Source organism: Sciurus carolinensis, chromosome 6 (assembly GCF_902686445.1).
Source record: "Sciurus carolinensis chromosome 6, mSciCar1.2, whole genome shotgun sequence".
Lineage (NCBI taxonomy): Eukaryota > Metazoa > Chordata > Mammalia > Rodentia > Sciuridae > Sciurus > Sciurus carolinensis.
The window spans coordinates 21,194,270-21,210,469 of record NC_062218.1 but is presented as its reverse complement, the minus strand read 5'-3'; the positions used below and the strand labels follow the sequence as shown (position 1 = coordinate 21,210,469).

The window sequence follows — 16,200 nt, the reverse complement described above, 5'->3', positions numbered from 1 at the left end:
TCTTAAATCTTTTGGGAAGGAATGGTAACGCATTTGAGGTCTCTCGCTTCACCAGTGTTTGCCCTCTGGTACTGTGTGAGCTCTGGGTCTCTCATCCCCAGGAATTCCCCCTTCTCAGGTCAACCACAGGTCCTCACCTTCAAACCTACAGCAAGAATGGCCAATTTTCCCAGGGAGAAAACTGGTGCCAATCACTAATGAATGAAGTCACCTCTGTACAGTTCTCCCCTCTCGGGTTCCAGTTCTTGTTTGTACCGTGATGGGGCCATGGCAATATGATTGCTATTTTAATCTATCTGACTATTGCACATGGTGCCATGGGAAAGTAAATCTGTTATTACTAACCTGAGTAATGCTACTTCTAAGAAAAATTACAGATGTACATGACGCCCCTAGAGTTTCAGAGAAAATTTAGATTTGCATTCTTATTCCTACTACAGTTAAGTGTGTTTCCTGGTAATTCACATATCTATTATATTCCCACTGATCTATATTCATCATTGATTTGGACTTCTGTCTAACTTATAACCTCAATATTCTTCAATATGAATAATAAGATTTTCTTAATGGGTATGTCCACTTTCAGAGTAAAGCAGTTGCTGATCTCCACTTTTCATTGTGTAATCTTAACTTTTCCACTTTATTCAAAATATTACAATTTTCAAGAAATAGCACAAAATGAGCAGGTGTAGTGGTGCACACTTCTAATTCCAGTGGCAAAGGAGCCTGAGGCAGGAGAATCACAAGTTCAAGGCCAGTCTCAGCCATTTAGCAAGATCCTAAGCAACCTAGTGAGACTCTGCTTCAAAATAAAAAATAAAAGGACTAGAGATAAAGTTCAGTGGTAAAGTTCAGAGTTTAATCCCAAGTACGACAAAAACAAACAAAGAAACCCCACACAAAATGGGCCCTCATAGTTAAAAAAAAAATTGTGTGGCTTTGGACTACAATATTTGTTTCCTTCTAGTAATAAGTAAAGGTGTACAGTATACTGTAATTATTCAGAGTCCAAAAGAATAGAAGGCTTGGTCCTGTCCTAAAAATAAACCTATGTTTTCTTTCAGGATGACTTACAGAAATAATATTTCAAAATTGTCACATGTGTTTTGAAAGTTTATGCATATATTTATATACACATATATTTTAGTCAGCTTTTTTGCTTCTGTGACTAAAAGATCTGACCAGAACAATTTTAGGGAAGAAAAGTTTATTTAAGGGCTCATGGTTTCAGAGATCTTAGACCACAGAAGGCTGGCTTCATTCCTCAGTGTTGGAGGTGAAGCAGAACATCTTGGTGAAAGAGCGTGGCAGAGACAAGCAGCTCACATGGTGATCAGGAAGCAGGAACAGAGAGATATTCACTTGCCAGATACAAATGTATACCCCAAAGCCAATTCCCATCTCCTCTAGCCAAACTCTACGACTTCAGTTATCTCTCAATTAATCAATCAGGTGATTAATTCACCGATTGGGTTAAGACTTTCACAACTCAATCATTACTCCTCTAAACCTTCTTGCATTGTCTCACATGTGAGATTTTAGGGGATACTTCATAACCAAATCATAACAATATATATGTATACACATAATTTATATATGTATAAAATATGAAGAATTCTTATATATGTATATATATATACACACATACACGTGTATTAATAAAAAACATAATTGAGACTGAAAGGAAAGAGATCAATACAATTTTAAAATGTACTCTAAAAATCAGTTTGTGTAGGATCACAATTACGACCTTGAAGGCCGAGTAAGAATTTAGACAGTGGATAAATGGAGAAGTTATGGAGGCATGTTGTTTAGTAGTTCTGGGGAACTTGTCTTCCTATCTGATAAAGGAACAGATGTCTCAGCAAGAGAGAAGTAGCCTGCTTTCTTGATGACAGCCTCTTATCTTGATCTCTCTATTTTTTGATTAGGAAAATGCAGATAGAACCTAGAATAAGTTTTTCCTTCTTTGATGTAGTGGCCTGTGGTTATATTTCAGAGGATCTGTGCACTGATGGATACTGCATTCAGTATTGTTTTTATATTTTGCACACACACACACACCACATACAGATAATTAATTTTTCCTACAATAGCCTTTATTGCTTTCTAAAACAATTCTCATTTCAATGATTGTTTAAAATATGAATGTAAGCATCCAAACTCCTCTTTATAGTTCCCCTCCCTGGATAAAGGACCTCTATGGGCTGTAGCAACCCCTTCGAATCTCCAAAACTCTTAAAGTCATAAAGTACCATTCACAGAATTTCCATTGTTATCTTCAATTTAGTGTAATACATTCCAGTTCAAGAAATATTTACATAAACTCCTCCCAAGAGTATCCATTCCTAGCCCTCACTTACCTTTCATAGCTTCTGTTATCATGAGTTTCTTGGTGAAAAGATAGACAGAAAAATTCTCAGTTGCTTTCATAACCCATAGAATTGGCGTGGTCTTTGAAGCTTTACGAATTACTCTTTAATCTCTTTTCACATAATTGATTTAAAAAAAAAAATGAAGCCTGGTGTGATGGTGCACACCTGTAATCCCAGTGTCATGAGAGGAGACTGAAAGAGGAGGATCGCAGTTTTCAAGACAGCCTCAGTAACTTAGTGAGGCCCTGGATAACTTAGTGAGACCCTGTCTCAAAATCAAGGAAAGTAAAAAAGGCTGAGCATGTAACTCAGTGGTAAAGTGCCTCTGGTTAAATCCTCAGTACCAAAAAAAAAAAAAAAAAAAAACTAGAAATATATATTTATAATACATATGTATTCTCTATATATATAATATGTAGGTTAAACATGATATACATAACATATGTCTTGTAAATATTTATATATACATATATATGTATATATATTATATATACTTATATATAAAAAATGTATGTATAGTAAATCCACAATGGTTAAAACTTCACTAAACTGTGGGAAAATAAGGTATCTCTATGCTTACCTGAATTTTCAGGCTACAAGGGAATAGTTTTCTTATTTCACCCATTTTTAAAACTGTAAGAAGAAGGATATTCTATTCAACAATTTCTGATATTTTTATAATAATAACATGAAAAATAAACAAATTTTTAAATTTGAATGTGTGGTAGAGTTCTCTTGATTCTCTCATCAAAATTCATCTTCCAGAGAACTAGTTTAGCCATTACAAATATGATTCTAATTTTCTGTACAAGCATTTCTCAGTCTTGGTGTCTTTCAGCACTAGAAAAAGAATATCCCTTAACTGAGCCTCTTCAAGATGTGAGTTAACTAAAATCATTTTCTTTTCTTTGATACTGGGGATTTAACTCAGGGACATTTAACCACTGAGCCACATTCCAGCCCTTTTAATTTTTTTTTTTATTTTGAGAGAGGGTCTTACTATGTTGCTTAGGGCCTTGCTAAGTTGCTAAGGCTGACCTTGAAGTTTTGATACTCCTCCCTCAGCCTCCCAAGTTGCTGGGATCACAAGCATGTGCCATTGCCCCTGGTTGGTTAACTAGTTTTCTCAAAGGTGATGCCTTCTAGGATTTTATAGCACTCACTGATAAGAAACCTGGTCTCAAGGGTCTTGAGGAATTCTTAATGTCTTCAGAGAGAGCTCCCAAACCACCATGACCATCCAGATTGGAGTCACCAACAGGAGCTCATAATCACAAAACCAACCACCCTTGTCCCATTTATTACTTCCAAGCCCAAACAACATGAGTAACTACTTATTTATTTCTGAGCAGATTGTGTTTGCTGGCATTAATTTGAATTAATGCTAGGCTACCTCCACCGGTATTTTTTTAATGCAAATTTGTTTATTCGTGTCAATGCCTTATTTTTCATTAGATAAGATGTAATTCACTGAAGCAATTAGAGCCGTATGCTAATGTGATGCCACCAGAATAACACAAGATATCTGCCACATTCTTGATTTATTTTCAACAACTATAAAATGTCTGAACTATTTAAAAGAAAATCAAGCGTAAAATGATCATTGTATGTCAGAAATTCTATTCAACAATTTCTGATATTTTTATAATAATGAACATTAAAAATAAACAAATTTTTAAATTCAGAGAGTGTGTGGTAGAGTTCTCTTGATTCTTTCATCAAAATTCATCTTCCAAAGAATTAGTTTAACAATTACAAATATGATTCTAATTATCTGTACAAGCATTTCTCAGTTTGGGAACTGGAGTCACATACCTACAATTACTAATATCTAAAATGGCATTAATATTCTGAATCAGAAAGAATTTCACAACATAAACAATATAAGAAGTTTCTCAGAACCACTCATCTGACTCTTTCTAGCAGTACTGGTGTTTCTTTTCTTTCTTTCATTTTTTAACTAGAGATTGAAACCAAAGGGCACTTAACCACTGAGCCACATCCCTAGCCCCTTTTATTTTGAGACAGGGTGGAGACAAGGTCTAACTGGGTTGCTTACAGCCTCGTTAAATTGCTGAGGTTGACTTTGAACCTGCAAACCTCCTGCTTTAGCCTCCTAAGCCTCTGGGATTGTAGGTGTGTGCCACCACGCTCGGCTTGGTATTTCTCATCACTTTTAAATATTTTTTTTAATTTTTTGTCTTGCCAAAGTTGAAAATATGATGTAAAGGCCTTTACCTATTCTTTTGTTCTTTTGGTAACAGATTAAATTCCACATACTCTGAAGATTGGTGCTTTTATTATTTTTGTAAGATTTCCATATTTTATGAGTGATTGGAAAATTTTTTAAAATGAACTGATATCAAAGATTGCTAAGGTCTGAATATTTGTTTTACCTTAAATTCACATTTTGAATCCCTAAACTCCAAGGTGATGGTATGAGGTGGTGGGCCTTTGGGAGGTGGTTAGGACGTGCAGGTGGAGAAACCCTCAAGAATTCCCTTATAAAAGAGGCCCCAGGCAGACCCCTTGTCCCTTCTGTCATGTGAGGGCACGGCCAGAAGACATCGTCTATGTATCACAGTGGGTCATCACCAGACCCTGAATTTGCTGACGCATTTTTCTTGGACTTTCAACCTCCAGACCTGTGAATGTAAGTTTCTCTTGTACAGAAACTATGTGTCTGTGGAGCTTAATTCTAGTAGACTGGACACAGTGAAATGAGGGTCCAGCAACATGTACCTATCCTGGAGTGCACTCAATTTAACTTCCGTGCAATAAGAAATTGATTGACTCTGTTTCCTAAACTGTGCAATCGACAGAATTCCTTTTAGCTTACAAATTTTATTTTGTGCAAATATCCAAAAATGTCTGCTTCGTAATACGAAACGTTATAAAAATATCAGAAATGTACCACATTTCAAATCACCAGGTATTTATTAATCATTTATATTTCAACTAATTCTTCATTATTAATGGATTGCTTATTTTTAAATATTACAGATACTCAATATAAACAAACATAATGATGCTATAATTAAACATATCTGAGTAAAGTTAAGGAATAGGAAAATGACTTTTAAATATGCAGTACAGTACCAGTTGTTCTATTTTCATTAGTTGTCACGTATCTTGCCATGTCCTTTATCTGCTTGTGAATTTACAAGGAACACAGCAGGTCGTGAATTTTTAATAGGCTTTCCTCAAGGAAAGAAAAGGTCAGTATTAACATAAAATTCTTCTTAAAGATTTGTGGCACAAATGTTTCACACCGGAAAACAGGTGTTACTAAGAAACTAAAGCCACAATAATCTAATATTTTTTTCCATGTTTAAGGAAAACTTAGCCTCATATAATAAAATAGCACAAGTTCTTATAAAAGTTCTTTCTCTAAAAGTAGATGCTCTAAGTTTTTTGACACATGATCCATTGATGCCACTTCTTGGCAACAAAAATAAGTGATCTTATTCAATTAAATGTTCAATAAATTCAAGCATTGAGACCTAATATCCAAAAAAAAGTGGTGGGGAGTAATAAGATTATAATTATAAGAACTAACTGTTGTCTGAGTTTAGTAACTAAGGTAGAATGGGAAATTAAAGTGAATCACACATACAAGGAATGAAGGAAGGAGACGATGCCAAGGCATGTGTGGAGAGTGTATGCTCAGAAAAGACGAATGAAAAACTAAGGAGACAGGTAAAAGAATAGGGGAGAATTGCCCATTTTCCTCTTCCTGCAGCTGCTAGGAAAGCATCAGCAACTAGTCCACGTGCAAAAAGCTGCCTTTTGCAACCCATGGGATTCATCCTTGAGAAGAGGCAATTCCTCAAACCTTGGGAGTATAGAAATGCATCTCTCTGACTAGTTTAGTAGCAGATGTCAGTTTTAGTTTTTTATGTATCCATTTCTCAATTTTTTAAAATCATTCTTTCATTAAATATAATCTAATACAAAACTGTAAATGTGGTCATTTTAATCCTTGATTTCTGTTTTCTTTAAATGTTTTTAGTTGTAGATGGACTCAATACCTTTATTTTATTTTATTTTTATGTGGTGGTGAGGATCAAGTCCAGTGCCATACACCTGTTAAGCAAGTGCTCTACCACTGAGCTAAACTTCAGCCCAAATCCTTGTTTTCTTTTCTATTTTCTTTTTTTTTTTTTTTTTTTTTTTTTTTTTTGGTGGTCCTGGAAATTTAATACAGAGACACTCTTCCACTGATGTACATTCCCAGCCCTTAAAAAAAATTTTTTTTTTGAGACAGGGTCTAGCTGAATCACTGAAGATAGCCTCAAATTGCAAATCTTCCTGCCTCGACCTCCCCAGTAGCTGGGATTACAGCCGTGCACCACTACATCCAGCTTCTTGATTTACTCTTAACTTGTATATTAGAGTTTACTTGGGCCCCTCTGTAAGCAAAGTTTTCTTTAAATGCAAATTGTCATTATTTCAAGATTTAATAATTCAGAAAATTTATTATAAATCTAGCTTCTTAACACCAAAACATAAATACATAGGGAAGAGTAATGTAGTTACAATTATAAGTAACTATTTGCTTCTTCTAATTATATTCCTGTTTGAGAAAGTAGACAATCTTTCATTTTCCAATTTTTAATGTCACAGTCTGACTTACAATACGCATCTCTTTGATTCCCTGCTACCATTTACAATTTTCTAATCCAACAGAAACTCCCACAGTATGTGATCAAATTATAAGATCTAATTTTCACTCTCTGTAGTATAAGTGAAGGTAAAAATCCTGCTGTGATTTATATCCTAAAATTCAGCATTATAAAAATTAATATCTTACCATATGAGCAGTTTTTTAATATGTTAAACTGATTAGAATAGTTGAACTGATTTTAATGATCTCCATCTTGCTTTATATCCTTCCCTACCAAAATCTATGTTCTATATTCATCCACTGTTCTAAGATGTAAAACTTGTAAAATGTAAAAATTGTTCCCAGTTCAAAACTCTGCTTGTTCTTTATTGGGTAGTTTGGGTATTGTATACTTAACAAATCCTCCACTATTCCTGTAGGCCAGTTTAGTGACTATCCTGTGAATATCCATTAAACACTTTGTTTGAATCTTTCATTGAACTAGAATGAAATTATTGATTTGCTTTTAGATGTACCTGACCATTCTGATAATAAGCAAATATTTCTCAATTAAAATTAATGAATGAATAAAAATAAACATCAGAACTATCTACTGCAAACCATAAAGTTATCTGTTCAAATGATTGATATTACCAATGCTCCTTTCTTGAATTATTTTGATTCCCTGACAGAAAAAGAAATATGCAATGCTTAGATCTGCCATTTGGAAAATTGCCACTGTGTTGCACATGCATATAATTGGAAAGTTTCCCAGCAACTATGTGCATTTTCAATTACTAAAAAGCATCAATCTTGTGACTTTTTGAGAGTGGTTCCCTGGACAACACAATCATATGTTACTTCTGAGAGCTTTTCAGTTAAAAGTAGATATTTCCTGAGTTTTCCACTCCTACTTAACTGTTTATGAAAAGCTAAAAATGTATTTAAAATTTTGTTCTCTGACTTCTATATCTTTTTGTCTAAAGTGAAAGCATTTTGGATTTTCTTCCATGCATTGTATTTGTAATAATGAGTTATCTCTTATGAAATAAGAGAAATAGATATTTTTCCAGAGTTGATAGATAAATGCAAATTACCAATAGTCATTAAAAATTAAACTGCTATTATTGACAGTGATAACATTAATGAGAAATTTAAAAAATATGCAATCCATTAAATATTTCTTAACATAAATAATAAAAATTTGAACTGTAGTATTTTGTTACAAATAATAAAACTCTGATCCTAACATAAAATAGTTTATTGGTTTAGTATTACAACTGAAGAAAAACAGAATCCTTGTGTTTTTCAAAGCCAACTCCATCCTTCCTATGGTCGACCTCCTGCCTTAAGAACACAAGTAAAATGAAAGGCAGGAGATATGCCCATCAATAATCCCTGCCCCTTTCTATAATATCCAAAAGCACTAGGGACACATTACTGCCTGCTCGAACATTTGTGAGCCTCCTTTAGGTCCTAGGGGCATCTCCTCTCCAGGTCTTCTCCCAAAGACTAAATTCACTCACGAGTACCTGCATCCCTAAGTCCCATGGGCTGACCTTATGGGTGGGCATCTGTTGAAAAGCAGAATACATGGATCTTTCCCATAACACACTGACCCCTGGGTTAGCATTTCTACTCACTGTGATGGCATGTGCACTGGACTGAGATATCCATGTGGACACATGCAAAGTTCTTCGATGTGATGAATTAATTCTGAAAGGTTTAGTGTGTCCGTGTTTGGACACAGGACAGGGAGTAAGAAAAAGACTTGCCCTGCATTGTCTTGTCCTTTAAGGATTTTAAGAAGATAGATTTGACAAGGTAATAGGCTAGAATATATTTTATTTTATAGTTTCTTATATTTTTTGCAGTTCTAAGGATCAAATAATTTTCCATTTGACTTATATATATTGCATGTTTTATGCAAATTTCTATCTGAACTCTTGCTAAGAGACTTACAAACATTTGTGAGGTAGTTACTGTTTTTTGTTTGAACCAAAAAATAATATATGTTGTTCCTAAAGTAGACACTATACTTTTTCAGTTTTGTCTCTCCTACAAATCCTAAAATATTACTTATTCCCCAACAGAAGTACAATAACTAATAATAAGTTTGTAGAAGGTGAAATTCCTGCACAATCTGAGAGTTAAAGACTTTTCCATACAGTGAAAGATGAGAGAACTATGATTACAACATATCAAGACTGATGGCTGCTGCATGTATCAGATTTATTTGCCCATGAAAATGGTTATTTACCAAGTAAAAGGAAGAAGGCGTTTGGTTTATTTTATTACTTTTTCTCATTTAGAAAAAAAAATCACAATGATACATAAAAGACTATTCCTAGTGCTTAAGGCATATAAATGAGTGTGATCAAACCTATTCAACTCTCATTTCCAGAACGGCGATTACTGACCCCATTATTCAGTGATGGAATTTGAAGGACCTTCTTTGAATTCTTTCAGCATTTTGCACCTTTAGACTTTATCATGGATATGCTCATTTTTATTTCCCTTAGCTTCATTCAGACCAAGATAAAGGAGATGGATCACTCAAATATATTTTATCTGGAGATGGAGCTGGAACTCTTTTTATTATTGATGAAAAAACAGGTGATATTCACGCCACAAGAAGAATTGATAGGGAGGAAAAGGCCTTTTATACTCTACGTGCACAAGCGATTAACAGAAGAACTCTGCGGCCAGTAGAGCCAGAGTCTGAATTTGTGATTAAAATCCATGATATCAATGACAATGAACCAACATTTCCAGAAGAAATTTACACAGCTAGTGTTCCTGAAATGTCTGTTGTAGGTAAGTTCATTTACAACTTTATGAAGATATTCAAAACATGAAAAATTTCAAGAAATACTTTAAAAAAATAGGATAATTAATTAGAATCATCTTTTATACTCCTTATCAAGGTTACATATTAATATTATTTTAGTGAGGAAGTAAGTCAGGAAAAAAGATTAAAGCATCTCACGGTTCTTGTGGAGTTGTAAATCTTTGCTATATATATGTATTTAGATAGTTCTTTTTAATAAAAACCAAGAAAAAATATTGATCTTCAATAGAAAATTGAATTTTTTTTGACACATGGATTTGGATAACAGGTATGTAAGATTCTGTCCCCAAATATACTGTAATTATAGTTGTCCTTTGCTTTTCACAAAGGACTGATTCAGGGCAGCCCGCAGATACCCCAATTCTTACATGCTCAATTTCCCTCATATAAAACTGCATGGTATTTGTATACAATGAATGCCCATCCACATATGTTTTTTTTAAATCATTTCTGTTATTTATAATACCTAATACAATGAAAATGCTATGGAATTACTTGTTATACCACATTGTATAAAGAGTATTACAGGAAAAATTTCCACTCATGCACATCTTTAAAAAAATATTTTTTGAACCCAGGATAATTGAGTCCTGAAATAAAGACCCTGCAGATATAGGTGGCCAATGATGTCATGAATACTGTGCCAGGTGCAGTGGTTCACACATGTATAGCCAGTCACTGGAGAGGTGGAGGCAGAGGATTCTAATCTTGGTGCCAGCGTGGGCAACTTACTGAGAACCTGTCTCAGAATAAAGTGCTCAGTAGAAGAGCACTTGGCTAGCCATGTGCAAGGATTTAATCCCAGTACCACAGGGGGCAAAAAAAAAAAAAAAAAAATGATTATTGATGCAATGTAGAATTTTACCCATGTATTTTAGTTAGGATTTACCAAAAGGGTTTCTTTAGATTATCTGTAAATGATGGAATGCAATTACTGATTTATTTATTTTATTTATTTAAAAAAATTTTTTTAGATGTTAATAGACCTTTTTTTTAAATTCATTTATTTATATGTGGTGCTGAGAATCAAACCCAGTGCCTCACACATGCTAGGCAAGTGCTGTACCACTGAGCCACAACCCCAGCCCCCTGATTTATTTACTATGTGTTAAGATACTCATTAATTATAACCACACATATGTGTATGTATATACATAAAATATAATATATATGTATATATTTTAAACTGCTTGTGTAAATCTCAAATTGAAATAAGCCAGTTGAAAACCCACAGTTAATCATTTACTGGTATAGAATTACAAGGTTAAATTGTCAAACTAACCAAACAGAAGTCATACAAAGTATAATATTCAAGAAAATGAAGTTTCCCTTTTCAGTACAAATAAAAATAAATTTGTAGGAAAATAATGCTAATACTGTCATTTTTTTAAGTTTGATAGAGGATGACAAAGAATTAAAAGCACCAAGAAATTTTGGTAACACTTTTAGAGATATACATTTGGATCTAATACAAATGTACACTTTCCAAATGTATGTGAATTTTTTAAACTGATGGAACCACTCTAATGTTTTGTTTTGTTTACTTATAACAATGTAAATAGCAAATTTTCAAACTGAATTTCTCAAAAGATTTGTTCTGGGATTATTATTTAATTTTTACTTACCAAATCCCAAGGACTTGGGACAATCATCTTACCATAAAGCCCTTATAAATATCATGAACTTCATTAGATTTTAGTAGTTCATGAAAATTAGGATCATCTTAGATTGTTTCTAAGTTTAGAATTCAATCTATTCATAAAGTTGTATTCTAGATCAGATGTTAATGATTTTAGAGTTAATTAGTGCATCGTGGGGGAAGAACATACTTATTCCTTTGTGATTAGATATGCCCTTTACACAAATCTATTACATGAAAATGAATTTAAATATCAAACCTAAGCATTTGTGAAGTGACCATATGTATAATATTTGGAAACATTGCTTCATTATCTATTGCATGCATTAAAAAATCATGTTGGTTAAATAAATATTACATATATGAACAAAGTTGAACTGAAGTAACACCAATAGATATAAAAATCAAATATATATATTTTGATCACCTTACTATAAAGCTCTAATGAATATGAACGTTGTCTTAGTTCATGAAATACACACACACATGCACACACACGCACACGCACACACATATTTAATTTCATCCAAATTGTATGTAAAAATTTCATTAAGAGGTCATTATTAAAGCCAAAAATCATTGAAGTCTTCAATGAACCAGTGCTTTTGCCCCTCCTTCTGGTACTGTGCAGAACTAAGCTGAGTTTGGATACTTCAGGTACTTCTGTGGTGCAAGTCACAGCTACAGATGCCGATGACCCTTCCTATGGGAACAGCGCCAGAGTCATTTACAGCATACTTCAAGGGCAGCCCTATTTCTCTGTGGAGCCGGAAACAGGTCAGGAATAATGAATTGGTGTTCATTAATTTAACCATCTTTATGATCTTTATTAGTAGAAAGAGGGGAGAATAAGCACAAAGCATTAATACTCAGAGTGAGGATGCCACACTTAAAGATGACAAAACTTAAAGTTATCAAATGTGCTAATGGAAATACAATTGTTTTGTTGTTTTTACACATGGGATCAGATCACTCTAGGGTACATGGGAATTGCTAGAAAATATTTATATGGAATCATTTTTACAATGATCAGAAATCAATATCAAAAATAAATCTTTTAAAAATTCACTAGTTTAAAAATACTACTTGTGGGCTTCATCACATAACAACTGACAATTCAATGAGAATAACGAAAGCATTTGTATTCTTTTTCAAGGTATCATCAGAACTGCTTTACCAAACATGAACAGAGAGAACAGGGAACAATACCAGGTGGTCATCCAAGCCAAAGACATGGGTGGCCAGATGGGAGGTTTGTCTGGGACCACCACAGTTAACATCACACTGACGGACGTCAATGACAATCCACCTCGCTTCCCCCAGAGTAAGTGGCCTTTAATCGTCATTTATGTTCATTCTACAGTGCAAAAGTTTTAGAAAAATAAAAATGAAATAAAATAGAGGAAGAAGAAGAAAGAAAAAAGAAATTGTCAATTTAATTTGAAACACATTAAAATGTGCTGCACAAATGAACTAAAATTTTATATGTTGAGATCACTATTATTAAAACTAAAATGAAATATTTCAGGCATATTTCATTCAGACAGGATCTGTGATTATCAAACTTCTTCATATGTATTCTTTTAGTTTAATATTTTATTGGAAAATACACTATCATAATTAATTCACTTGTCTCTTTTTAGAATTTGATAAAAGAAACCTAACTTAAAGGTAAATTTTTATGATGCAAAATATAATTTGACAAATTATAAAAGCTTTACCAGAAAGGGCTGCATAGAAAAATCTTATAAACTCATAAGAAATACTTTCTATTACTGTGTATATAATGGCAACTAGACTAAAACATTCTTTTCTTTCTCTCTCTCTCTCTCTCTCTCTCTCTCTCTCTCTATATATATATATATATATATATATAGGAATTAACTTTTCAAATTCTCAAAATAGCTTCAGAATATATTAACAATAATTACCTTCTGCCCTTATAATACATACATTTATTCTTCTTATACAAATTTGTGTGACTGCATGTCTAGTTGAATATAGAAAGAATGATATTGAATCTCAATGGACACTCCCAAGACTAGACCAATTTTCTTCTATTCTAAAAGATCCTGCATTTCACGATGGAATTTAATATTGTTAGGAATGAAGGATAAAAAGAAAATTCAAGTATGATCTATTTCCTCATCTTTTGTTGAATTGATCCCCAATTTTAGTTAGGGTTTAGTTTAAATGTTTTCATAATAAAGTATTAAAATGTAAAATACAGTAACTTTTATGTGAAATTTATATCTTTGAAGACTATTACTTGGAATGAATATAATCTAAGAATTCACTGTGTTGTTTTGGCTATTTAAAAGTATTTTATTATTTTCTCTGTTTTTTTTAATCTAAGTTTGATTGTTAGTGTATTTTCACATTATATTGCCCACAATTATTTATGTGAAGGAATGCAAAGTTCAGATAGAACCTTCTGAAGCAAACAGGTCACAAGCCTGTGTACCCACGGTGACTGCTTGCTGGGTGTTTGGTGTACAATGCCATCACACCCAGGGGTGAGCCCAAAACAATGAGAAAGTCATCCATCTACTCTTCAAAAATCAGGTTTCAGCTCCAGATTTTCTTTGCCAATGACCAAGGAAAAGCAAACCAATAATAAACACATATATTTCTGTGAAACAGGTTTAAAAATATAAACTATTTAAAAGAAATTTCATAACAGGAATAAAAGGGGCACCATACATATACAAGGAAGACCATTAAAGTGGAGAAAGGGGGACTGAGGGAGGGAGGAGGGGAGCGTGAGCAAGGTATTGGGGAGTGAAATTGATTGAATTCTGTTTTAATATATAAATGAACATGCCATATTGAAACCCACCAGTCTGTATAATTAATATGCACCAATTAAAAAAATAAATAAAACAAATTTCAGATTACATATGTATTCCTAACCACCTCTTATCCTGAGCCTTTTACCAGGAGAATGAACATGCAAATTGAGGAGAATAAACCATAACTAATTAATTGCACAATCTACGATGAGCAAAATATTGTTGAAAAAAGTATTTTATCAGTAGTTAATAACCATTTGGTTTAGTACTATATCTTAAATTCCCAGTAGTCTAAAAGGCAGTTCATTCACTAATGGCACATTTGATAAGCAAATTAATAGATTCTATTTAAATGAAGAAAACTAGACATTTTATAGGCAATAATGCTCAATGAAAATTCACTTTATATATATTACGTTTTCATTTGCTATGACTCCTTTATTCATTCATTTAAATAAGTATTTCCTTTCTTTTATTAACTAGAAATTTTTGATTGTCATCTCTTAGGTACATTATACAAACCCTGGTACAATAATAGTGGCAATAATAATCATTATGAGGCTAATAATAATGAAAGGAATAAACTGCAGCATAACTTTTGTATTTTCTGAGTGGCATTTTTACAAGACACTGTGCCAGGTTATTTATTGACTGACTTTATTTAATCAGAACAACTCATTCAGATAGGCGTTATGGTCTCCATTATACAAATGAGGAAACAATGAATAGTTAAAGATGTTATGGCCAAAGTGCCAGTTATGGCAGAGATGTGTTGACATCCAATTTGAGATGCACAACACAATACATTTAAAGGGATTTTAGCACCTCCTGTATCCTGATTTATTATTTTAATTATGGATAGAAACATAATTTAATGTTTTTTTTATTTCCTAAATTATCTTTTATATTACGAATATTTGCAACCATATCTGACTGTTGGGAACACTCAGTCATGGCAATTAGAATGTCCTTTTATTGCCCAATTCATCTAACATTCAAGAGACTTGTTTTTAATTTAAAATATCATTTTATTAGATACACAAGGTGAGTTCTGTATATGTAGTCTTTCACATGTAACATATCATAGAAATCTCACACAAACTTGGAAACTAAGGGTAAGTATGATAAAGAGAGAAAACCAATGCTATCTATGAGAAATATAATGTAAATTAAAAATGTTTGCCACATGTATAAATTAAAATTTTCTATCAGCTGTATTAAAAAATTAAGAAAGACAGGAGGCATTCATTTTAATTGTATATTTTCTTAACCCAATATTATCCTTTTATGTCATCAATATAGAACATAATCAGATATTTTTTCATTCTTTTTTTCCTCCAAGTCTTACACTTGGATCAAATATATTCCACCATCAAATTTCAATTCAGATGAGCTGCATTTTCAATGCATAGCACGGGCAGTTGAGTGACTTGGTTATAATCTGCCTTATTGGACAGCTCGGGAGCACTCTGTGGTCAACCTGCATGAGACTCAGTGATCTCATACTTCTAGGAGCATTTACACCTTAATCAAATAAACTGACCTTTCTATTTTTGTGTCATGAGTAACACTGGACACAGTGTATATACTTTGTGGCCTGATGTACAACTAACTAACTAAACTTCTCTGAAGCACTGACTCATTTACTGGCACTTAGTGTATTTATGTGTTCAGTAATGTTGATTTGTGCAAGTGCTGCTCTATTATTACCATGATCATTAAATATTATAAAAGTAGATTTAGAACTTAAGCTTTTAATAAAGTTGAATTATCCAAAGTTAATAATTCCCAATATGCTGCATATCTCATTTCTGGCATTTGGAGGGGACAGGGACACGTTCAAGCTTAGATGTCCTGACTTGTTCTTTTGATTATGTTATGGTGTGGATTTTTAACAGTGGTTCTCAGTTAAGGTCGATTTTGCCTGCCAGATGTCA

General features: G+C 33.1%; 1 protein-coding gene across 1 annotated transcript in view; it reads left to right on the top strand.

The window, feature by feature from the left end:
* LOC124987632 (cadherin-10) overlaps positions 1–16,200 on the top strand; it is a 170,365-nt gene that overhangs the window by 110,479 nt on the left and 43,686 nt on the right. Inside the window, exons 3-5 of the mRNA XM_047556937.1 lie at positions 9,504–9,798; positions 12,129–12,248; positions 12,628–12,795. Of these exons, the coding sequence (XP_047412893.1) occupies positions 9,504–9,798; positions 12,129–12,248; positions 12,628–12,795 (583 nt within the window). The remainder of the gene's footprint in view (positions 1–9,503; positions 9,799–12,128; positions 12,249–12,627; positions 12,796–16,200) is intronic.